The sequence below is a fragment of the Crotalus tigris genome, unplaced genomic scaffold, assembly GCF_016545835.1.
Source record: "Crotalus tigris isolate CLP2741 ecotype Arizona unplaced genomic scaffold, ASM1654583v1 scf7180000024506.7606697, whole genome shotgun sequence".
NCBI lineage: Eukaryota > Metazoa > Chordata > Lepidosauria > Squamata > Viperidae > Crotalus > Crotalus tigris.
Genome location: NW_024100678.1, coordinates 1,723,345 through 1,735,420, shown reverse-complemented (window position 1 = coordinate 1,735,420; position 12,076 = coordinate 1,723,345). Strand labels below are relative to the sequence as shown.

The 12,076-nt window shown below is 34.8% G+C and overlaps 1 protein-coding gene across 6 annotated transcripts in view; it reads right to left on the bottom strand.

Moving 5' to 3' along the window:
- WRN (WRN RecQ like helicase) overlaps positions 1-12,076 on the bottom strand; it is a 58,168-nt gene that overhangs the window by 30,843 nt on the left and 15,249 nt on the right. For all 6 annotated transcript variants that reach the window (XM_039333737.1, XM_039333735.1, XM_039333738.1 and 3 more), the window contains 5 exons: positions 8,280-8,355; positions 6,999-7,066; positions 5,598-5,706; positions 1,555-1,623; positions 1,269-1,351 (listed from right to left, as the gene is read on the bottom strand). In XM_039333737.1, coding sequence (XP_039189671.1) covers positions 1,269-1,351; positions 1,555-1,623; positions 5,598-5,706; positions 6,999-7,066; positions 8,280-8,355 — 405 coding nt within the window. The remainder of the gene's footprint in view (positions 1-1,268; positions 1,352-1,554; positions 1,624-5,597; positions 5,707-6,998; positions 7,067-8,279; positions 8,356-12,076) is intronic.

The following is a 12,076-nucleotide window of genomic DNA, read 5'->3' as shown; positions in this document are numbered from 1 at the left end:
GTTGTCTGCAGAACATTTAAGAGCTGAAGCAAATTATCTATTTTTCTACAAATAAGGCACTATCTGTGGCAAAGAGATAATTAAAGATATTTCTTAATGATCTTTGATCACAACTATTTTAAAAAAGTACACAACACAAAATTAGTTCTGAATTAGTTCTAAAGGGGAACTTGTACTGCCAGTAATCTGGAAAAACTGTTCAAAGTTTGTGAGAATGCTTAGCAGAAATAAGCATTTTGTTGTTTTATAGTTTTATTGTGTTTCTGCCTGAAAATGGTAAACAAAAAACATGCCACTGGTATTCAGCATCAAAATTCTTCCATGTAATTGGAAGATATTCTGAAGGCGACAAAAAAGAGGTTTAAGAGAAACATGCAATCCAGTGGCTTTAGGTGGCTGACTTCTGCAAACCTTTTTTTTTCTTTTTGTCACAATTCTGCAGGAATGCAGAAAGCCAACGATTTGTAATGCTGTGCACAGTTAGTTAAACTGTGAAAATATGCTAGAAATTCCTGTGAAATCTCAGAAGCCACAACCTAAAGAGAAAAGCAGAATTCAATGTACTAATGTGCAAAGAAGAGATAGTATAAGAAGGGTATATAGATATTTTTGCATACCCATAAATCTAGTTTATCACTGACAAGCAGAATTATGCATCCTCATGAGTCCTTGTTGAGGTATAAATACATATACATACATACATTTATTAAAAGAAATATATAAACACAAAACATAATTAAATGGGCTTTCCAAAGACTATGACTTTTTCTACATGTTTTCATGCTATCAACTAAGCCTGCATGAACCATACTACTTTGTTTTCGGAAACATAAGATTCTAGGTTAAATCAAAGGAGTGATGTTATTTAAGGTACCGTACTTTCCGGTGTATAAGGCGACCCGGCGTATAAGACGATCCCCGACTTTGGCGCCGAGTTGCAGTCCTAGAAAGTCATCTTATACACCGGAAACTACCATTATTTCCGACGTATAAGACAGCTTGGCGTATAAGACGACCCCCAACTTCAGCGCCAATTTATACACCTTAGAAAGTCGTCTTATATGCCGGAATATACGGTAGCTTCGCACCCTTAGAAAGTGATGTGATCTACCTTGACTCCTTCAGTCCTACCAGAGAGGTCCATCACTTTGCTTTACTGAAAATGGTGGCAGAAGGGACTTCCAACCACGCATTTGAATTTGAGGCAGAATTCCAGTGGCTCTTAAAGAAAACTTTAAAGGTTTTGCACATCAACTATCAGCACTTACCAACTGCTTTGTCAATTTGCTGAAGCCACAAGAGATTCCCTGAACAGAATTCTGGAGTTAAATAGACAACTCTATACTGGCCCCTGTGTAAAGCAAAGGAAAACAGAATTACTTTCTGACAAAAAGTAAACTAACATTTATATTACATACAGTTGAAGTGTTGGTTAAGACTTTATGATAGGATTATCTACAATAAGTCCCACTGAGTTCAGCATGATTCATTCCAAGGATATAACAATATTTATTGAGAAATGTGTTTTTTCAGTACTATAAATACACGGCTTACGCTTTGATTTCCTCTCTGATATTTTTTGACTGTGCTGATCCAAGTAGGCAAGCTGGAACTCCTGACATTCTGCAAGAAAAAAAAAATCAGAGTAAAAATTACTTTATGTACACTGCGTCATTTTTAAGTACACCTTTTCCTAAAAAAATTAAACCCTAGATTTTGTATTATATGTAAAGTATAATTTTTTCCTCTGTCTATGCCTTCGAAATCATCTTGCACAGCTCTGGAAATGTTATATTTCAGAGTAGAAGAAAATAAGCGTTTCAAAAATTACACCAGAAAAAGAATTTGTAAGTGTAATGAGTGACATGCACATCCAAATTACAAAACATAGATAACACATATATCAAGGAAAAACTTTTTATATATAATAAAAGTGTGTTTTTAGAAACTAAAGACTACTTTCTAAATTAAGAAGAGATTTTACCCTTGCTTCAAATCTACCACCAAAACTGCTTTGTGATTTTGTTTTGGTAACCTAGCCAAAAACTTGAAATTTTTGATTTCCCAGGAAAAAAGAAAGAAAGAAAGAAAGAAAGAAAGAAAGAAAGAAAGAAAGAAAGAAAGAAAGAAAGGAAGGAAGGAAGGAAGGAAGGAAGGAAGGAAGGAAGGAAGGAAGGAAGGAAGGAAGGAAGGAAGGAAGGAAGGAAGGTATAAGAGAAAAACCTATGTGTAGTTTACAATTTACTATAACCAAATACTATTTCACACAATACAATCTTATGTTTTAAAGAAACTAGTATGTGCAAAGTACCACGTAAGCAAATATATTCCAATGCATTTTTAATTATTAAAAGAGGCAGAAATATGCAATGATACTTTCAAGGTTTTTTACAATCTTTGGTCAACTCCCAATCCCAATAAACCAAAATACCAATCTGAGCATCAAATCTCGATAGCAAGAAATGATTCCTCTATTTTTTACATTCTATTCCTGTGTCTCATGGAAAGCACAATAGGCAGACATCCTCACATAACTAGGGTCCAATGCATAAAGAAAAAAACATGTTGTTTTCCATTTTTTTGTATGCTATGCAGACATTTTGTTGAGGCAAATCTTTTCCATAGATCTGCAGCCTGGTTAGGGTTAGGGTTGACACCCTGATTGCCAGGGTCTGTGCTCCAAATGTTGCAAATTTAATTAATTCTTTAATTAACTAAATTTTTAATTTAAACTTCCTAAATAAAAAGCATGTGTGCTGCAAAACACAGTTCTAATCACCAGCATCATCGCTAATTCCAAATATGCCTCAGCCTCATGTAAGCCCATAGGTATTCTTGAAAAATATTCTAAATAATCAGTTGACTCAAATACTTTGTCTGAAATATACTCACAAAAAACAAGCTAAGATAAGAACATCCATGTTCGCACAGAACACAGGAATAAGAAGAACTGACATAAGGCAAATTCACCAATTTGGCTTCTGGTAAATAGGATATTATGTGAGTGCCTAAACAATGAAATAACAGAGAATGTGTGTGTGTCAGAGTGTTGGGTTCTTTGTGTTTCCTAAACTTGGTTTTCTTATTGCAAATATTCCTTTATCAGACTAGATAACATCATCAGAGGTAAGGCATGAAGTAAATTTAGGGGGCTGTTGATACATACTGATTTATGCTACCAGCTTCATGTTATGTGGGTATTGTTTTGCACCAATTGCTGGTATATTTGAGTCTATCCACCCTACTGCTATTCTCTTTTTCTCTTTCCTTCTATTCTTTTCCAGCATTTTGGACTTCATAAGAGACTAGGGTTTTTGCATAATGTGACAAAACACGGTAATTTGAGCCTGGTAATTTGTGCCTCAAGTGAAAACTATGATCCTTTTTTGTTTGTTTGTTTGTTTTGGCTATCCACTGTATTCTTAGGAATCTTCTCCAACACCAAGAGTCAACAGTCTGTATATTGCTGCTTCTAGTACTTATTTGATCTAAATTAAAATGTCTATAATATTGGTGATGTTACCTAGCTAGCAATGAAATGTCTGAAGCTCACAGTACACAAAAATTCCAGATGTGCCTAATAGCTCCAAAGAGTCCCCTTCTCCTGGCCCATATATGCATGTGTTACAAAATAAAATAAAATAAAAATGCTCCATTGAGACCATTCAAAATGACTTTGGTCACATTTTATTCTGCAATAATAATAAAAAAAATTTCATAGAAATTTTACTACAGGAAGTCCTCAGATTACAACGACCCTGGATCAGAATTTCTGTTGCTAAACTATGTGATCATAAAGCACGATATCACATGATCACATTGCTTAGCAATGGCAGTCCCTGCAGTCCCTATAGCTGTTGTTAAGAAAGATCTCCTTGCAACCAAAGTCAGTAAGGAAACCAGCAGGAAGTTGCATGTCTCCGATGATTTGCAGGCAGGCTATGGATTGCAAGTAGCTGTGGAAGACAACCAGAGCATAGCAAGGCTTGAGAATGGTGCAAGCACGCACAAGCACACTGCTAGGGGAACCCAAAATGTGGCTCCTGCCACCACATTCTGCACCAGCTGCAGTTTCCAGATACTCTTCAAGGTTAGCCCCATATAGAGCACATTGCAATAGTCAATACAGGAGATAAGCAGGGCATGAGTGAAGAGAGAAGGGTCTCTTGATCCAGGAAAAGAGCATAAAACTATTACTGCCCACGGATAACGAAACATGTGTTCTAATTACCAAACCTATTTCAATGCATTAAGCAATTACTTAAAATAATTCATAATCTGTCCAAAGCAACATTAGTATATTTGGTTCTATGCAAGTTTCCCTTTGGTAGCTTGACAAAGAATCCTATTATTTATTTGCAGACCTTAGGTGGGCCACGTCTGAATCGCATACAATTCCCTTGGTCTATAGTTCAGGATTAAAATAATTCAGGCAGATAAATAGTCTAATTTTAAAATTAAAATCGTATATAATAGTGGCCAAAATTGTGGAAACCTTTTGGGAAAAGTGTACAGTAGAAATGCCACCTTTGGTTAAGTTTCCACCAATTTTTCTTCTAATTTCTTTATAACTATAGCATTGTTCACTTAATAATACTATTTTACATCGCTTTCTGGGCGACCTGTCAACTCTTTGCACCATTACTTTAATTTCATTACGTTTTACAAGCTCACTAAATGAAAGAACACACAAAAACCCAACCAACTTCATAGCGATCACATAACACACTGACAAATATCCTCCTCTCAGCTTCAGTACATGACATCAATCACTGAATCCTACTGTGATCTGATTGGCTCATTGCCAAAACAAGGTGACTCCTGATTGGCTCTCTAAACACTCATGCTCATTGGCTACAATCAGATGAAGGAAAGCTACTTGATATCAACCTAAGCAAGTTGTGTTTCCTCTTTCTGGTTATTTGGCTATAACTTTTCATAGAATACAGTACAGATAATTGAACAAACTATGTTGCATTACATTCTTGATTAAATTATCTTTCCATTGATATATAATTTTATGGTATCCCAAAAACAAAGTGGTGTTATTAGCCATCAAACCTCAAAAATACACTTTTCCCAAAAGGTTTCCACAATTTTGGCCACTACTATATTATGAAATCAGGAATTAACAATCAGAATAGAAAAATTTAATTCAGTGGAGCAGGCATAATAAGTAACTATTTGAAAACCAGAAAACAGATCCATTTAACTATCTGGAAATGGATATTATTCCAAAAGAGTGAGGTAGTGATAATCTATAATCAAGGAGGCACAAAGAAAACCCACCCTAATAGATCTTATCAGAAGGCAATCCCGCCTATATCTTTGTTCGTGATGAATTTAAAATTGACAGCCTGGACTTTGAAATGCACCCAGAAGTCAACTAGTAGGAGCCAGTGTGGCTGTCGAAGTAGAACTGCCACATGAGATACATCCATAACTACTTGAGCTGCTGCATTCTGGACCAGACAAGCTTCCAAATGCTTGTATTCAGGCACTGGAAGAGCTGTAACTAAAGACACTAGAGCAAACAGGGAGCATTTCATTTATATTTGAATTCTGCTCATCTACTTAGAAAGTATTACTATACTTACTCGAGTTGTAGTACTTGGTCCTCCATCAAAGAAATAAGAGGGGAAATTACTATACCAGTACCTCCAGTGCACACGGGTGGAAACTGAAAGCACAAGCTCTTCCCATATCCTTAAAAACAAAATACATTTTAAACATAAAAACAAAGAATATATCAGCGTCTCCTATACACAGCTTCCAAAATTGCTATAAATGTGTGTGCGAGAGAGATTATTATGGATTACAGCCAGTCCTCGACTTACTGCAGCTTGTTTAATGACCATTCAAAGTTACAACGGAACTGAAAAATGTGATTTATGATCATTTTTCACACTTATGACTGTTGCAGCATCCCCATGGTCATGTGATCAAAATATACAGTATATTTCAATTGATAACAAAACAGCATAAATAGCTTTTCCTCCTCCTTTGACTACACAGTCTGGCCTGAGAGGTAGGTTGGACTGAAAGATAGTGGCTACATTTGTACAACATGCTTTAATGTGTTTACAAAATTAATCACTTTCTTAGTTCACACAACATATGAAGCTACAAAAATATTATCTATGTTAATACTGATTAAATTGTGCAAGATGTGTAAAATGCATGTTTATGTCTTTACTTGACCTGATTACATACTGTATGTTGTGTGATGGGTTCAATGTCACTCAGTGAGCTTCCATAGCTAAAGGTCAAACAGATTTTTATCTCCAATATTTTAAATGCTACACTATACTAATTTTTTTGTTGGACAGATACAGCAGGCACAAGAACTCTCCATTCTGCCTGGTTAGCCCTCTAGCCCTTAAGATCTCACTTGAAGCAGAAACCCAAATCTTCCAACATCACAACAACATCACTTGCCAAAGTACCTAAAACTTATCTTGGCTGCTCCATGCCTTGTCTGCAGTCAGAAACTAGGACACTGGGCACTTAAAATAGTAGTAATACTTCAAATACCCACATATTCTCCAACAAAGTAAAGCACCTAAGGCGTTTGAAGATGTTCTATCCAAAGAAAAACAAGGAGAACTGGGAGAAAAAAGAATTCGCAGAACTTTGTGCCACCCCAAGATCCTTTCAGGCCCCAAAAGTTTATTATTTCCTATTAAATTTTATACAATGTTTATTTCTGACTGCAGTTTTTTTCTTTTCAGAAAGGCCAACCAAGAACTTTTATTGTGCAAAAGGGAGATAAGTGAAGTTTTGCCAATATTTTTCCTGGCAGTGAAAGGAACCTTATCTTATGCTTATGCTCCAATACATTTTATGATACCCAACAGTGTACACAATATAAAAATATTCCTGCAGTTCCTTTTCTATTAGGAAAAGCACCTACTTATACAAGTACATCAGCACATTACCTTTATAAAGTTTTTAAGGATCATTTAAATAATATTCCAAAACAAATCTATATAACTCACCAGTTGCCATAACAACTAGATTATCTCTTCTTTCTTGCAAAACTGAGGAGATCACTTTCCACTGGACTCTTGAAATGAAGGAAAAACCATAATAAAAATGTTCCATTTTAGCTATAACCCCTGACAAAAGCTGAATCTCATAATGGGAGACTGAAAAAACAGATGCTTCTTTTAGTGATTAATTGTTGAATTCCTTTTCCACATAGAGGTAATCCTCACTTACTGACCTTTCATTCAGTGATGAAAGTTACAATGTTACAATGATTTAAAAAATAACATTAGGGCCCATTTACAATCTCTACAGCAGGGGTCTCCAACCCCCAGTCCATGAAACTGGGTCACGCAAACAAGTGAAGCCCCATCTGTGGGATGCAGGCAGCATGCGAAACCAGACCCCCTCTAGTTCGCAGAAAAACCTTTGTCCACGGAACCGGTCCCTGGTGCCCAAAAGGTTAGGGGCATCTGTTCTACAGTGTACCTCAGTCATGTGATCACCATTGCAGTTAGTATGTGTTGTTGTATGACTGACCTATTGTTTTTTCTCCCTTTCCCCTTGCAGAACAGAGATTGGAGAGAAAAGGACTGCAAGAAAGTAGTTTTCTCTCCTACACAATCATGCCAGCATCATGTTACACAAAGGACTTACAGAAGAGAAGTCTGTGAAAGCTTTTGATATCGCCACAAAGTGGAGAGATTGGAGAGAAAGAGACTTTAAGACAGTACTATAAGCTCTTTTGTAGCGCACTTGTGGCTGCAAATGCCAGGCTGCATTGTGATTGCATTGCTTTCCATGGGTACAAGATAGTAAGTAGGCACTTGAGCACTCCAAAGGGTTGGAAGTGGTTAGGAAGCAAAGATGAAAAGTGTAAAACTGAATGCTCTTGTTTGTTTCCAGTAGGAAAGCACTGTCGTGGTCATGTGATTTCCCACTTAATGACTGCTTTGCCTAGCATTTCCAATTAAGTGAGAACTACTATATATATCCTGAATATTAATATATTTTGTTTTATGCCATGCAATTTATACATCTGCTAGAAGAATCAACATCTCTTAGGCAACCCCCCCCCATATTTTATTTAGAAGAAAGACATGTTTATTATTTTCTCTTTAAAATGAGAAGCATATCTTAAATAAGCTGAAAAATGAAATGAGAACGGAGGCAGATAAGATTTTTTGGTTTTTCTTTATGAAAGGGATTATCTTAAATTCACAGTTGTCTTCTTTTTGGAATAGCCTTTTAGCCTATTTTTTTTTAAAAAAACAACAAACCATACAACTTACGGTTTAAAACTTGAGTGACCAAAATACATCTTGAGACAAGCAATTTGCTCATTGCTGGGTTTAGGCAAGCTGGAATCTTTGGGAAAACAAAAAACAAAAATATTGAGATAGAGAAAATATCCCCCCCTCCAAAAAAAAGATTGCTATAAAAACAGTTCATGTAAAGAGGGTATTAAAGATTTAAATTTAAAAAAAAATAACTATTTTTTTTAAATGTTATGCATACTAAAATATTAGCTTCCTCTCACAGGGATATTACCATATTTTCCGGCGTATAAGATGACTTTCTAAACCCTGAAAATCTTCTCAAAAGTCGAGGGTCGTCTTATACACCGGGTAGCTGTTCTCTGAATTTAAAACCAATCTGCCCCCTAGTGGCCAGCCCTAATTTTTTTACAGAAATAAGCACTAACACAGTGTTTCTCAACCTTGACAATTTTAAGGCATGTGGACTTCAACTCCCAGAATTCTACAGCCAGCAGGACAAAGCATTCAAAAATCCCATTTAAATTTTTAAATTTTTTTTTACAAATGTAAACCCAGAAAACACACTGTTTACCAACTATTAAGTGATTTATGTTTAAAAAAAATCAATAAAATATATGGGGAAAAAAATACCAGCTGAGTTCAGGAAGCATTAGGGAAGCAGTGGTGGGCAATACTCGCTTTCTAGCAGCAAAGGAATGGAGCTCCTATTGTGCTCATCTACAAACAAAAATTCAATATTGTACCGTATTTTCCGGCGTATAAGATGACTTTCTAAACCCTGAAAATCTTCTCAAAAGTTGGGGGTCGTCTTATATGCCCAGTCATCTTATACGCCGGAATATACGGTATGTAAGAATACCAGATACAGTACTTATAATACAAGAATATAACTAAAGATTTTTAAATTCTTTCATCAGAGAGGGCTTCTTGTTTTAAGCAGTAGCACAGCAACCGAGGGATTGTGGGGCTCCATATCCTATGGCCGATTTTTTTCTGTTAGGGGACCCTAAATGGACCTAAAATTGCCCCGGAGAGGCAACAAAGGAGAGGAGCCCCGCCAACCGTGGAGAGATGGCGGTTGATCCAATCATTGAGGGAAAGCCTTCCAGAAACCAGCAGAAGAAAGGCTAGCTTCACTCTAGAGTCTAGCACAAGCTACAAGCATCCAAAGCCAAAAAGCACTAATTCAAGCTTGATCATAAATAACGTGTTTGGAACTGGGTAAGAATATCGATTCTCTCTCTTCTACTTAATAACTGATTTCCTGGAGAAAAAAAAAAAACCCAAGAAGCAAAAATCCTCTGAAAGTGAGAAGGAAGGGGACTCTTGCCCCACCCTCCCACAGAAGGAAGTGGCAAATTAAACTTTTATGAGGGACAGAAATATATTGAAATGAAATGAATATAAGACTTAAATCTGGGTAAGTTTGAAACTGGTGGAATTTGTTAAGATTTTCGTTTCAAAAGATGATTGATGAAAACAAAAGAAAGTAATTGTTTTGAAAACTGAAAAAACGAACTGATGCTGACATCTAGTGGTAAATGAAAATATACAACTATAGTTGCTCTAATATAGGAATTGGCAGAAAGCCCAGAAAAAGATAACTTATTTTTGTGTCCTTCAATGTCTTAACTAAACAGAGAACAGCTGTAACAAAGAAAACATTTTGGGCTACCTAAAAGGTGAGAATTATAAACCTTTAAAAACTTGACCTTCCTGGATTATAAATACTTATTGAACTGTTAGTCTAAAGCTGTTTGCAGAAAAAGGAAAACTTTGACTTTTGGCTATCATGGAACATCAGAGATCTGCAGAAAGAACATATGATGAAAAAACAAATACTTTCCAGGAGGAAATGTATGCTATGTTGCAACTGATTCAAACGACAATGATTTCAAACCAAGAGGAAATTAAAAACAACTTTGAAAATATAAATGAACACATCTTCAATTTAACCTTACAACAAAAAACTCTCAGAAAATAAAAATAGAGAGCAATCAGATAAAGCAGAGAATGGAACACGAACCAGAGGAAAGAGATTTAAAGATGGAACCCAACAATGGAAAGAATTATGACTTAACCCAGGCAGAGAAAAACTTGCTGGAAAAATTGGACATGGAAAAGATAACCTATACTTCAAGACTGTAAAATAAGTCTGAGAACAAGAAAAAAGATTCAACAAAATGTATTATAGAGCTTTCAGGAGAACTACGAGAACTTGAGAGACAAAAAATGATAAGAGAAATTAAGAGAGAAAGAAAGAAAAATATTTTCAATGAACACAAAAACATCTTACTGGATTTGTCTCCTGTACCTACAACAACATCCACAAGACTATGGGAAGACTTTTTGGTCCAGCGGAGCATACTGATTAGGAAAGATGTTTGGCAAAAAAAAAAAAAGGCTAAAGTTGGAATTAAGAAATTAGATGATGGGATTTATCAGATGGAACATCTAAAGATTAAATACTTGTTTGAATATGGTTAAAAAATAGGAAATGTTTGGATATAAATGTATTTTAGTTTAAAAGGGATGGGCCCCTCAAGTAACATAGCATTTTTTTCTTTTTTTATGATATGACAAATATAAAGATGTTGGGATGGTTTATATGAGGGAAATGCTTAGATACTGAAGTGTAATTGATCTTGAGAAAATTGATAAAAATGTTCTGAATAGATTCAAAAGATTAGATGATTGGATTTATTAGATGGAATATTTAAAGATTAAACATTTGTTTGAATATGATTAAAGAATAGAAAAATTCTGGATATAAATGTATTTTAGCTTAAGAAGGACATGTTTCTCAAGTAGTATACTGTTTCCTTCCTTTTTTTCTTCTATTTTTTGGTGTTTTTTTTTAAAGATATGAGAAATGTAAAATTGTTCGGATGTCTTGTATGAGGAAAAAGACTTAAATATTTAAGAGTAATTAACTGAGAAAATCTTAACTGGTAAGAATGTTTTGAACATTGCGGGGAAAACAAATCTAAATAAGAACTTTGAGACTTCCGGTTCTAGTATGCGGTTAATAGAAATTTAAGTTAGAAATAGGCTATTTTAAATATATTAAGCTATTTGAGGGAAATAGAGAGGGAATATTTGATGTACTGATTGAGTTATTTGTATGTTTTGTCTTTGGACTTTTGATTACCCCAGCACCACGGTGTGTCTCGAACACTTTGTCTTAAGAATTAAAAAACCAATAAAATTTGTTTTTTTTTAAAAAAGAACTTTGAAAACAGGATCTATGATGAGGTAATTAAGATTATTAATTAGAAAAGAAGCTTTATATTGATGTGGTTGTTAAATATTAGAAAACTGTTTATATTCAATTGTTATCTATCAAAATACTAAGAAATGTACTAATTTAAGGTTGGTAAAAGAGAATATTATTGGAAGAAGGGAAAATCAAAGAAAGCTACTATGTGGAATTATAGAAATTAACTGTTATTGATTGTTTTTAAATATAAACTCAGACAACACGCTGTTTACCAAATATTAAGGTGACTATGTTAAAAAAATCAATAAAATATACTAAAAAAATTATTTCCTCAGAAAGTCAACATACATGCTTAATTTTCTCACTGACAAAATGAAATTTAAAACTGGTTTAACTTGAGTGCATCAAACCCATAACTTGCTTTAAAAAAATTGAGCATCAACAGTGACTGGGATCATATATTACATTAAGCCATAGTGTTAACTCACAATATTGTTTTGGCTAAGGCTCATTTGCAAACAGAATTAACAAATAAATCAGAGGCTGAGTTAGTGTATAATGCTAAGCTGGAATATTTTTTGAACTCTGG